The following is a 13,681-nucleotide window of genomic DNA, read 5'->3' on the forward strand; positions in this document are numbered from 1 at the left end:
CCTAGCAACCATGTATTGATTTGAGTAAGAAACTGCAATATGAATAGGATAGAGCCTCATTAGAAAGATGAGAAATAAAAAGTAGCAACTTCAATACATTTGTAGCCTTACAGAGCATTTGTTTGCTAGATGGAGTCAGTGACCCCCATTTGAAAGCTGGAAAGAGTCAGAAAAAGAAGGCAAATGATTCAGAAACTATAAAAAATAAATAATTAAGGCCAGTTGAAAAGTTGCTGAGAATTAGCCATGCTATTCTAGTTAGCCATGCTAACATAGTAAAAGTTAACTCAAAGGATCAGTAACACCAAATTTTTTTTAAAATTTTTTTTTGTATACTACGAAAAAACACCAACACATATTAAACTTCAGAAAAGGCGATCGGGTGATCCATCGTGCAGCACTAGATTTCTCCTCCCTGCCTTCCTATTAGGAGATAGCCAGGGAGGAGAAATTGCGCGCCACACAATGGATCGTCGCCCTGTCGCCTTTTCTGAAGAGGAGCGCAAGCAGAGTTTCGGTAAGTTATTTCAAAATAAAAACTGTGTTTTTAAATTTAATCTGTGTTGGTGGGTTTTTTTTGTAGTATACTAACAAATTCTTTTTTTAAATGTTTTTGATGGTACTGGTCCTTTAAAGGTGAATCATCCCTTTAATTTCTTGTTTTATCTTTGCCAACTTAGATAGGAGTCCTAGCCTTCCCCACATCTCTATTACTGGCCTTATCAATGTTGAAAGTTATAGTTCACAGCTGACGAGCTACATGATTTGCATCCCTGTACCCCAAATAACATGGAACAATGAGGCTCTTGGGAGTCCATTCAGTCATTAGTCAGGGGATGCTGGCAAAGGTAGAAAAAGGATGGCTTTTTGTCCATAGTGGGTCCTTGATCCCTTTTTGCTTGCCCCATTCTTCTTTATGCCCACAAACCAGTTCATTTCTGCGTACTTCTTTGACTTGTATGTGTTATAGCGATTCTCTTCTAATGTCTCCAGAAACAGGCTTTCTTCATCTGGTGTCAGCTTGGGAGAAAAAAAAAAGAATAACTTTATTGCTTATTGGAAAATAAACCATTGGTTTTGATATTTAGCAACATCAGTTCAGAACACTGAAATAGACCTGGCATAGAAAGTGCTTACTGTCCGTCAACCTGTATGCCCAGCCATACTCTTAGGGGGTTATTTAATAAACTCTGAATGCCAAAAACCTGAAAAATTTGTGTTTTTTTAGTATAAAATATGATTTTTTAGTGGAAAAAAAATCACAAATTTTTCAGGATTTAATATACCCCGAGGATGGAAAAAATCAGAATTCGAAAATCCGGCATCTCAGTCCTGCCGAGGTTGAATATAAGTCAATGGGAGAAGGCTCGAAGATTTTTTGATCTGTGCTGGGTTTCGTGCAAGAATCCAAAGTTTTCAGGAAAAAAACAGAAAAAAATTTTTTAGGTGGAAATTCCGTAAAATTCACGAATTTTTCCAGTAAACAAAATTTTCGGGAAAGTGTATTAATAAATAAGATGAAAAAAACCCATGCGGATTAGGTCAGAGTTTTTTTCAGAAATCATTGAGATAAATTTGGACTTTAATAAATAACCCCCTGTGTATCCTACTCTGGTTCTGTCTGGTATTTATTGAAAAGGTGTTCTTTCACATTCCTTTATTTGATTGCCTCCGAGTAGGTTAATCCTGCAGTATTCTGTCCTTAGTACGTCTGCATCTGACATGTCTCCCTTTTAAAGCAAAGTTGTTCAACCCTGAAGGTCATGGAAGTAGAGATGCTTTTTCTGTCTAGTCATGGCTACAGCTTGTTTCTTCATTGTACGGAAGGAATTGTGATATAGATTTGCTCAATGATACAGGGAATAGAGCTTTAAAGGGGGGAGGGGTTCACTACAGACCTTAAATAACTCTGTTTCACATAAATGGCTGTTTGTGCCTGGTAGGTAGAATATGCACAAGGTCAGATGCTTCCCCTGTGTAGCAAAGGAGTTCTTTACTTTAAACTTGCTTTGGTGATTCCAGGGTTCCCTTTGTGTAGTTCACCTACAAGATGCACACAAATAATGCAACACATTCTGGCACACCCACATTAGTGCCACTGCTATTTGTCCCCCAGTTGCCAAACAGGCATTGGGTATATTTTGACAGATCATGTCCAATACATAAGTGTGATTATATTGGAATGCTGTGTACATATTTTCCCTGTGTGTAAAATACAAAAACCCTGGGCAAAAGTGCAAGATCATTGAGGGGTGCAAACTTGTTCTCGTTTGAGCTCATACAGAGAGCTGCCCGAGGGCCAGCACAAGGTCAGTCTTGTCTTTAACACTCACCATAGGGCAGACAGTAAGAACATGGCCCTGTTGAGTTTTGTGTCTGCCACTTTTCCATAATTTGCACATCTAAACTTACAAGTTAGGGGATTCGTAGGGTGTTGCTTTTGGCAGGGCTGGAACTAGGGGTAGGCAGAAGAGGCACCTGCCTAGAGTGCAACAATAGCGCCTGTTAAAGGGTCTTTTGCCTACCCCTAGTCCAGGTTGTCACCTCCCTCCCCTCCCCTGTGTCATTCTCCCATCCTCTCCCCTCTGTTATTCTCCCCTCCCTCCTTCTGCTGCCCTTCCCCCTCCGCTGTTCTCCCCTACCTCCCCTGCTCTCCCCTCTGCCGCTCTCACCTCTGTTATGGCACATGCGTGGGAACTGGTGGGGAAGAGTTGCCTAGGGAGCCCCATTGGCTTGGCCGACCCATCCTATGTGCTTCCCTTTGCCGACCAATCCTATGTGCCTCCCTTTGCCCCAATGTATGCAGTGCTGAAGTAGAAGGCAGGGTGCAAAGTACATAAAAACTAATGAATTGCACCCATTTCCTGCACTTTGCTTTCCATTTGGTACATAAGACCTCATATTTTTGAGCACAGCACCTTGTACCACTTAAATAAGACTTATGCTAATACTTCATTATTGTTCTCTGAGCAGAGTGAATACCTTGATTCCATTTGTAGTGTTAAAGTACTCCATGCAACATAGAAGCCTATTAAAAATACATTGGAAAAATCAGATAATATGAGCTATTTTCAGACACTTGTTTTTTTTTTTTACAAGGTTAAATTAATGGCTGTTAGTGATTTACGTTTCCCTAATAATTTCATGAATGTGAATGAAAATGTGCCTGTAACGATAATATCCCTTGCCCTCCTAGGATACTTAGCTGAAAAACACACAGTCACCGTTCTAGGGAACTTGTAATGCACACTTTAGGTAAGAATAACCTGAAAGTTCACACAAAGCTACTCTTAAATTCATGAATGTATTGTATTAATATTATGTATCAATATTATTGTATTAATATTATGTATAAACAATTTCCACACGTTTCCCCAACAAGAAACCAGGACAGTTTAATTTCCTCATGCAACTGGGCCCCAGCCTGCTGCCTGCTTTCCAGGTCCTTCCATTCTGTTAGGGACACTGTACCCTCTTATAGACTTTTAGAAGAGGCTTAAAGGGCATGTAAAGTCTAAAATAGAATAAGGCTAGAAATGCTGTATTTTGTATACTAAATATAAACATGAACTTACTGTACCACAAGCCTAATCAAACAAATAATTTATGCTTTCAAAGTTGGCTACAGGGGGTCACCATCTTGTAACTTTGTTATACATCTTTGCAAGACTAAGACTGTGCACATGCTCAGTGTGGTCTGGGCTGCTTAGGGATCGTCATAAACAAAGCTGCTTGAGTTCTGCATGGCTGGGAAGTAAGGCGAGGGCTCCCCCTGCTGTTCATAAGTATGATTGTTTCCCTGCTCAGCAGTTAGGGACCATCTGACAATTCCTATCCACAGCAGTAAATGAAGGGAGAATTTCACTGCATACAGTCAGGTTTCTTATAAAAACGGTACACATTTTTTAATTAAAGTATATTGGAGATAGGTTTCTTTTTCATTAAAGAAAGTAAAAATGGGATTTTATTTATTTGCCTTTACATGCCCTTTAAGCCTTGCATTCAAGACAGTAGGTTCTATATTGCCTCGTCCCTCTTCCTCTAGGTCTCTAACTGGGCAAGGTACTGCTGGGACCCTAGTCTCTCTCTCTCCTTGTTGGAGCTTCAACTGCTTGACTACCTAGCCTGTCACTAACTCTCACCATCTGCAGTGTGCTCCATCAAATCTATCCTGCTACTATCTACCCTATCTAGTTCTGCCAGATTCTTCTGTGAGGTGGCCTACCTCAAACCCCTGACATCATGCACTACCTGGTGACCACACTAACAAATAACAATAACCATCCAATATAATTGATCCTATTACATGCTTGTGTACTGCAACACACTGCAAGCAATATAATTCAAGATATATTAATTACACTAAGTAAGTTACTTGGAATCTATAGATCCTCTTATATACAAGTCTACTCTGGGCAGTGGGAGAGTTAATAAGTTATAACTGTAAGGTGTGGAACAGAAATGTAGCCCAGAGCAGTGTAAGGCCAGCCATATGTTGATTGGCTGACTGGCCTGCGGGCTGAACAGATACTGTACATGGTATGGCCATTTTTCAATTGGTCCTAATAGTCCTAAATGAAAAACTCAGTTGTGCAATGATCCAGTCAATGAGTCATCTCCCAGATGAATGTCTGTTCAACCTTTAGGCCACATGTTCAGGTCACAAATACTCATATAAAAAAACAGGTATTATCCCAGTTTTAGCAATACTATGTAAGTACAATCATTTTCACACTTACTGTTCCATACAACTGTCCACTGGAGTCCATGGCTAAATAATGTCCAGTCTCTGTGCTCTTGATATGCACCTCACCTTGGCTTTGTGCGCTTAACTTCAGTGTAACTAAAAAGAAATAAGAAGGCTATTTATTAAACAAGCAATAGCATTTTAAAGAGGAGCCATTGTTATTATAAACAAGTCCATGAAATTACTGAAAGTTTTATGATTTTTTTTCTTACAGCTGTCTATATATTTAACAGTCCGTGAGTTCCTAAACCTAACATTTTTTTCCAGCTGCAAAATACAAACTTTGCTGTGAGCTGCTGAAAGATTTGACCTGACAAGCATTATTCTTGAGTTGCTTGCAGTAGGAGTAGACTATTTAGGTATTTAGGTGATAAAGCACACTAGTAGACCCAAGGCCACCATCAGGGGGGTCTAAAATGTTGTTGTACAGGGCCCTGTGATTTCTGATGGTGGCCCTGAATAGACAATTTATACTGTATATAGTGATGGTCGAATTTATTCGCCAGGCGCGAATTCGCCGGCAAACGGGCGCTGGCGTCGAAAAAACGGGCACCGGCATCAAAAAAGGGGGCCGGCGTCTCGTTTTTGCGATTTCGCAAATTTCGCGCGAAATTCGTGAATTTTTCGGCAAAGCGAAAAGGCGCAAATTCGCCCATCACTAACTGTATATCAAGACCATAATAAGTTAATACATAAATACTTGTGAAACATGAAAAATTAACAAAAAGAAATGACTACAGTTTGTGTATGGATCTGATCATCTGAACCCTATTTGACCATCACCTTGCAGGGTCAAATTGAGCTGATCACACACTACGGCCATCGGACAAAGGCCACATCAACTTACCTATCTGCTCCACTTTGGATGGGATTTTTAAACCTGTCCAATTGATATCTGAAATATTTTCAACCAGGTTGTGGTTAGGCAGGCCTCATACAATAAGCTGCTGACTTGGTCTGGAGAGACCTTACATCAACTGCAACTTGCTCCTTAAAAATATTCCATTCTACCATTTTTCACAATATCAGTTTGTTCTAAGTGCTGCTGGTCTCTCTGCTCTGAGAGCTCGGATCTCCAAATATAGTCCGTCACTCTCCCTAACCTCTACTTCTGGCTTTCGTTTCTCTCCACTCATCACCTTATCCCATTCCCAACTGCAAGACCTCTCTCAAGCATCTTGTCCCTGGAATGCCCTGTCATTACCAATTCTGCTCTCACTTCTCTTCAAATGCTCCCTAAAATCTACCTGTTGGAAAAAGCCTGTTTAAGAACCCTGAATTATCAGATGTCAACATGATAATCATCACCAATTTTTTTCAACTGCCTTAAGGGTTAATGTTTTGCTCATCTCTCTTCTGCTGTTTTTTAGCTTTAATTCTTTATCACACCTTATAAATAGACCCTCAAAATGGTAGTGCTGATACAATAACACCTCATTTTGACGATCATTTCAGCCATTTATGTAAGACAAATAAAATGTTCCAAAAGTCAACATACAACTCCAGAGGGCTCTCATAACACCAGGTGCCAGAAACAAAGTGGTAAATAACATTTTCCGCAGAAACAAACAAAAAAAAGCCCCTGACTACTTCTGCACTAAATCTTGTGGTGGAGGGGGTAGTTGGTTCCTTGTGGGCCAGTGCACGTGCATTATGTCACTTATGTAATGCGCATGCATCTATTGGGTGCATTTAGGTTCCGTGCTTAGAGTTGCACTGGACCATAATACAGCCCAGGCTGTGTACACCTTGATAAATGCCCTACTGTATCTCTCTACCATGGCAAAATACAATACAGAATGGCAGAAACAGTTGCATTTATCTCTTTTCTATTTTCTTCCATCAGTGCTTCTTATTAATTGCAAATGGTAAAAACAAAGGGTCCAGTGCTAACAGTTCTAAAATATCAAGCCCCTCTGTTACTGATCAGACTCAAAAAATGGTGGTATTTCATCTCAACTTTTAAAACTGCCCCAAACTCCTTGTAACATACTAGTCAGTTGGAACCTTTAAAAGCCGTGGGTACACTCGGATGCACATGGATTCTGATGTTCATCGTCAACGCCCTTTTGGGGCCCCGGGCTTTCTGCTGCGGAACCTACAAGGAGGAGTGCGTAATTTAGTAACAAGTCCAGAACGAGGTACCGGCAAGGATTTAGGCAAGACGTAGTCGAAGATCAGGCAAAAAGGTCAAGGAAGGCGGCAGGAATCAAAGTCAATAATCAGGCAGGAGTCAAAAACCAGGAATTCAAACACAGAATAAACGCTTCAGTAGGATCTGTAAACAGAAGCCAGCTTAGGCACTGTCAAAATGGAGAATCGGCTTTATAAATGGAACTTGGCACCAAAAATTCAAAATCCGCGTCAAAAGATGCGAACGTCAGGACGCTCAGCATCAAACGCTAAAGTGACGCTGGCATGAGTTCTAAGAGTGTAACATCAGCGCCTGGCGTGCCTGCGCCCCCTCAATCGAGAAGAGACGCGCCGGGAGGCAAGAATACCAGAGGATCTCCCTGCGCGTCTTACACTCCTTTTGAGATGAATTCTGAAAAACATCACATTTATAGGCGTCAAATCATCTCGAAAGTCTAGGTTTTTACAAAGTACTTTTCAAAGATGTAGACAAAATGACCATTATGAAGTTCTAAATGTGTTCTTCAGAAGGGATTCAAGTCTTCCGTGCACATTCCTGATGTCCTCATTTTTCAAGTACGATCAGAAGATTTCATTTTACTATGTCTTTGCCAGGGTACATGTAAAAGGCTTGGTTAAGTTGCACAGTACAAAGGTCAGTTTAGAGAATACGCTTCCTGTGTCTAACTGTGTTTCCTCAGAGTTAATTAACAAAATCAACACATCTTAAATGAATTAATGTGGCACCAGAGGAAATATAAACAGCTTTGGCTGTCCTTATAAAACAATGTATACATTTTCTGCGGTTTCTCTCGCTAGCATAATGTTTGCAACTATGAAGAAATAGCCAAATGTAAGTATTTGAGGTTCACTTATTTAATTTAGAATGATGTAGCACTGAAGTGCCTGGAAAAAAAACATACAATGCATGCTGTGTCAAGAGAAAAACATGCACTAATAGGAATTACCTTGCCATAGACATGTTTACAGCTTTAACTCTGCTTTCTGAAGCAGTTGAAGAACTTCCTTTTAGTGAAGAGTTCTGAGACAAACTTATATCTAGAAATATATACATATCTATAGTTTCAATTAGGTGATGTCAATCCATTTTTCAAAAACTCTTCTAGAGGCTGAACCCCTTTATGTATTCATAGGTGAAAGAGAGTATATGATATGTAGAGATGGCAAAGCAGGCAAAAGCCCTAGGCTTATGGTATCAATTGTATCCATTAGTTTATCCAAGTCAGAAATAGGAAGAGGCTTTTGTTGCAGCATGGAGGCAAAGGTCAGTAATGAAAGGTCTAGTTTAAGATAAAATTCCTCATTAAGGACTCTATCTCCCCAGTGAAAGTTATATCCAGGTTTTCCATAAAAAGTAGTTTTCTTGTTTTCTATAGTGGGTAAATGCTTAGGGCTATCCAACTCTATTGTTTGAAAGTGACTTCCTTGCCCAAAGTAGAGCAAAGCTTCTCTTCCTGCAATACAATGAAGTTCATCGATTTAGTGGGAGGAATTCTTCTCTCAGGTCTAACAACATCAGAAAATGAATCAGGGTAGAAAGTAAACTCCCGCAAGGTCAAAAAAATTGCCCTTTAGTCTTTAGACATCAGCTGATACCTATCTGCTATGATAAAACCATTGTCGTGAGATAGCAGACATCTGGGTACTGGAACATGTATGCAGCCAAAATAACATCATTTGTAATGAGCTTTTTTTTTGGAGCTTTTGGAGCTTAGTATTGATCAAGAACAGGGTCTGACTGGGCCAGCCCACTCCCAACCATGGGCACTAAACCCCAGCCATAATTGCAGCCGCAAGGAAGAAGGAAAAAAGGTATGTGGCATACGCAGTGGGGTGGGGTGGTGTGGGCTGATGGTGGGTTTGACAAGTGGAGGAGTTAGCAACTGGAGTGGGGACCTCTGAGGTGGCAGTCCCAGTGGGCCCTGGACACCCCAATCCAATATTGAGAAGGAAGACAAGGAAATCACACTAGACAATGACCACATTTACCCAAAAGATGTGAACCCCCAATTATAACCTGCCTCTTGATTCATCCTCACCTGATCTACAATTTGGGTGCCTCAAATCAGGCAAAGATCTGCTTATTTGGTGACGTTGTAGGCTACAATAGTTGTAAATATATATTATATGAGGCGCAGTTGCAAATAAATCCACCCCACAAATCAACGAGTATAAAGAATTCAAAACTGTTCTTACTGTAAAGGTCATTTCTGTCTCTTGTTCCATCCACAACCCCATCTGGAAGAATGCGCAAAAAATATCCTCCGTTATTACAGTAAAGAAGCTTTGGTTTCTTGTAGTTGCCAATTGGAAGACTGAAGGACTCTGTAATGGCATTGAATGTTGTGATGTCTCCCTCTGCCATCATCAAAGCTTCCCCAACACCGCTGGACTCTTAGTCCTGCAAGAAATAAGACCGGCCCTAAACATGAAATTAAAGCAACAAAATATTTAGCCAGTACTTTGTTAGTAACGTTGTATCAAGCAAAATAGTAACACACATTCATGCAGGGCACATGAGGAAGGCCAGGATATGTAGTTCACTTTCAGAAGTTGGCTATACCCTGTCCTGCGATTTTCTAAAGGCATAACGGCAGTAATATGTTGTTACTTGTGCTGCAAAACAAGGCCACCCATTTGATTGGGAAGTTCTTCAAACTGAACTAATGTCTTGGCCATTTCAGCACTGAAATATAAAAACCGTGACCCTGGTGGCCATATGGAGCATATGAACGACACTTTTAATAACGATAATTCAATTGTAGGCAATAATAGGATTTTGGTATGTCTGAGTTGGGAACCACATTTTCAATTGAATTTCATTTTCATCAAACTTTTATTGGTATATAATACTCCCATCAAACTAAATTTAGAAACAAAAAAACATTTGGGGAAATAGGTAAAGTTTGCAAACTGCATCGGTTTTTTTAAATTCTAAAACTATTGATTTATTGTAAAGCTGGGCATAAACAGGAAGATGATGGCTGGGATTTCTAACCAGATATTGGTCGGGTTGGTCATTGGAAGCTTGGCAGCTTTTATCGTTCTGTGTATGATCAGCTTGAAAGGGTAAGTTAACTTTTAGTATGACAGATTTAAGTAAAACAAATTTATTGGTCTTCATTTTTTTTGGTGGTTTGGATGATTGAGCTTTTTTGTACAGCAGCTCTTCTTAGTTGCCTAGTTTCTAGGGTCCCATTTATCAAAACTGGGACATATTAGCATTTCAATATCAAACTACTGGAATCTTGGGATGCAGAGGTGAAATGGAAAACAGGAAAAACAAAATATATAGGAGCCATACCAGTGACTAAGTCCTCCCACTTATGGTACTCCAGTGAAACTCTTTTCTTGTTAGAAGTTATATCCTTAAATTTCTCTTGAGTAGCCACCAAGGGCCCACGCCTTGTAGGTCTTTATCACAGGCTACTTGTATAAGCCTGTTTACAAAGTTCAGAGAGTGTGATTTTAATGTTATTTTGGGATTAAAAAAGTGATGATTTTACACTATGTCAGCGCATTGTTTTAAAGATACAGAGTCTGGAGAGAATTGGGAAGATGATCGCTAAACTATCTTTTTAAACGCCTAAACTCCATTTAAACGTTCGTGAGTACCCTCACATAAGATTCACTTCACTGTGTGGATTTTAATAAGTGACACGGCAAATAGTATAAGTTGAAAAGGGCACTTTTTTAGAAGTACTCTAATCTCACTAAGTGGTGTACTAAATTCACGCAAAAATACTACACTATATGGGAATTATTTTCTTGCCCCTTTGTTTGTCAATACCTCGTGCTGGATGAGCGCTGGTTTCTTTCCATAATTTCGGATTGGATTTCTGTACAAGTCTGAGGGAGAACAGACTCTTCTGGGAACCGGCAGAGGGAGCGAACTACCCGAACCTTTGATATCCTTTATTATCTCGCAGCCATATAGCCAGTTGAAATCCTACTTTGGAGAGTTGTAGAATATAGATGACTAACTACACAAGAAGTAAAACCAACAGCAAGGGGCTTAAGTACCTATACAGGCTGTGGGGGAGCACAGGCAACACAAGGCCCCATGGTCTACAGCTTTGTAGTCACCCTTCCTCCCCTCTAGTAACTTTAAAATATCAGTGCTGTAATTTTTTTGGCCACAAGCCCAAGTTTCACCACTGAGGTCATTGTAACTGTTGACACAATGAAAATACCTGCATAATATCTGCCTTAAATGACCATACACTTATTTGCCCATTCCTGAAAAGATTGTAAATGCACCACAACCATTAATACATGACCAGGCTAGTGCAGGATTCATATATAATGAGGACCTTAACGTTGCCCTTGAACCTCAGTTTTGCTCATGCAATGGGGAAAAAATATAAAGAACTGTAAATGGGACCAAGCAGGTATATATTTGTGACAACATTCACATTGTTAATATTCATTTGTACAGTGGAATATTTTCATGTATGTCACTTCCTGGTGTATGGTACAGTTTGGACTGGGACACACTTTGACAGAACAAAAAAAAATATGAGTAAAATAGAATTGGCATGTAGCTCACATCAACAAAAGGCACAGTTTATTTAACACGTACGCAGCGGATGTATTGCTGCTTTTGAAGACCTGGCAAGGCATGAAGTGTTGGAACATGTTGATGACAAGGTTTTTCCTGAATGTGCTGAGTACGAGCTGCTATTGTACCACATGTACATTCCGGCTGCTTTCCTACACATCTCTTAGGACTTTTTCTAATTATAATAACAATGAAAAATAACAAGATGACTAAAAAAAAAAAAAAGACCTAAATCTCGTTAAAATGGAATTTTGTAAAATGTTGTAACTTCCCAAACAAACAGAAAGAAGTATATTGCGTAAGGCTCCATAGGCTTTATATGGTGATGCCTGGTATGCTCCGTGCACTTTACCCCTTTTTAATATTTTACTTTTCTTAATGGGGTAAAAACTCTTTATTAAGTGATAGCTCATAAATGAAACTCTTCTGCTGTCTTTATAATTTCTTTTTTATACAGTACTTTCAAGGAAAAATGTTTAATAAAAGCCAATAAATGTTATGGTTCAATTGTCTCACGGGGGGAGGGGATAATTGCCATTTTCTGATGTTTATGGGATTTATTAATAACTATAACAAACCATTATTTTCGTATTATACCTTTTATTATACCTTATTAGGTATTCTACACAATTTTTATCAAAAACCAAGAAAACCCAGAGGAAACCCACACAACATGAACAGAACATACAAACATTTTGCAGATAGTGGTCTGCTCGGGAAAAATGCTAGGACACAAGCACTAGGCAGATGTACTAATCATTGTGCCACTAGAAGGACCCATTTTGCAGATGGTATTGGAACAGATAATCGTTAAGGGACCCAACAGAACCCAGACATGTATGCAGCACATGTACGCAGTAAGCAATGATGTCAGCAGGAGGCTTAGTTTATTAGCATGTGCAGTGATGTAACTTCCGACTGTGAGCTTGCATGCTCCTCATTTCCGGGACAAGATAGACAATTTTTGGTTACCCCCCCCCAATTGTCATGGTCCATGTTTTGACACCCCTGGGAACCTCTGCACTCTGTTCTCCCATATATATATCACCTAAATGCATTTTATAATATATATACATCATCACACATTTTAATTTTTTTTATCACACTGTAGCACTTTATCAATGTTTAATGATACACATTCACATGACATGATATAAAATAAATACTTTTAATGCATATTTTTAAAGGACATGTAAAGTCTAAAATAGAATAAGGCTAGAAATGCTGTATTTTGTATGCTAAATATAAACATGAACTTACAGCACCACAAGCCTAATCAAACAAATAATTTATGCTTTCAAAGTTGGCTACAGGGGGCCACCATCTTGTAACATGTTAAACATCTTTGCAAGACTAAGACTGTGCACATGCTCAGTGTGGTCTGGGCTGCTTAGGGATCGTCATAAACAAAGCTGCTTGAGTTCTGCATGGCTGGGAAGTAAGGCGGGGGCTCCCCCTGCTGTACATAAGTAGGATTGTTTCCCTGCTCAGCAGTTAGGGACCATCTGACAATTCCTATCCACAGCAGTAAATGAAGGGAGAATTTCACTGCATACAGTCAGGTTTCTTATAAAAACTGTACACATTTAAGTCTACTAAAAAATCACTTTAACATGTTAACAATTAAACAAATAGAAAAGTTTGCCTCCAGTAAGGATTAATTATATCTTAATATCTTAGCTGTACAGAAAGTAAAGTTTTATTATTAGTGAGAAAAATCTCATCTCATCTCAATCTCATTTTTGAAAAATTTAATTAAAATAGAGTCTATGGGAGATGGCCCTCCCATTTTTTGGAATTTTCTGCATAACGGGTTTTTCGGATAACGGATCCAATAAATTATAAATCCCTATACCTATATTTATATATATGATGCTATCACAATAAGATTCAAAGATTCACAATTTAAAGAGTGTGCTGATCTTTCGTCTATTTACACATACATTCTTGATTGTGCACCTTTGATTATAAGAGGCTTGAGTGTGGGCAATCGGGACATTTATATATATTAATCCATGAAAGCACTCATGGTGGCAAAAGGTAAGCATGAAAGTGTCTTTAATTATGGTATGGTATGGTGTTTCGGCCCACATGGAGCCATCGTCAGGATAGTGACAGGTAGTGAATCATATCATAAAAACCACCATAATATCATATAATTAATAAATAGTTAATAATAAGTGTATCCCATCTCATAGGATCGGATCATTATAAAATAC

At 39.2% G+C, this 13,681-nt stretch overlaps 1 protein-coding gene across 5 annotated transcripts in view; it reads right to left on the bottom strand.

Annotated features, from left to right (window-relative positions):
- Positions 1-550: 550 nt before the first annotated feature.
- The window catches only part of fgf1.S (fibroblast growth factor 1 S homeolog), a 52,710-nt gene continuing 39,579 nt past the window's right edge, over positions 551-13,681 (bottom strand). For all 5 annotated transcript variants that reach the window (XM_041588747.1, XM_041588744.1, XM_041588745.1 and 2 more), the window contains 3 exons: positions 9,098-9,302; positions 4,740-4,843; positions 551-1,020 (listed from right to left, as the gene is read on the bottom strand). In XM_041588747.1, the coding sequence (XP_041444681.1) occupies positions 826-1,020; positions 4,740-4,843; positions 9,098-9,269 (471 nt within the window). In that variant the 5' untranslated portion in view covers positions 9,270-9,302 and the 3' untranslated portion in view covers positions 551-825. The remainder of the gene's footprint in view (positions 1,021-4,739; positions 4,844-9,097; positions 9,303-13,681) is intronic.

The sequence above is a fragment of the Xenopus laevis genome, chromosome 3S (genome assembly GCF_017654675.1).
Source record: "Xenopus laevis strain J_2021 chromosome 3S, Xenopus_laevis_v10.1, whole genome shotgun sequence".
Lineage (NCBI taxonomy): Eukaryota > Metazoa > Chordata > Amphibia > Anura > Pipidae > Xenopus > Xenopus laevis.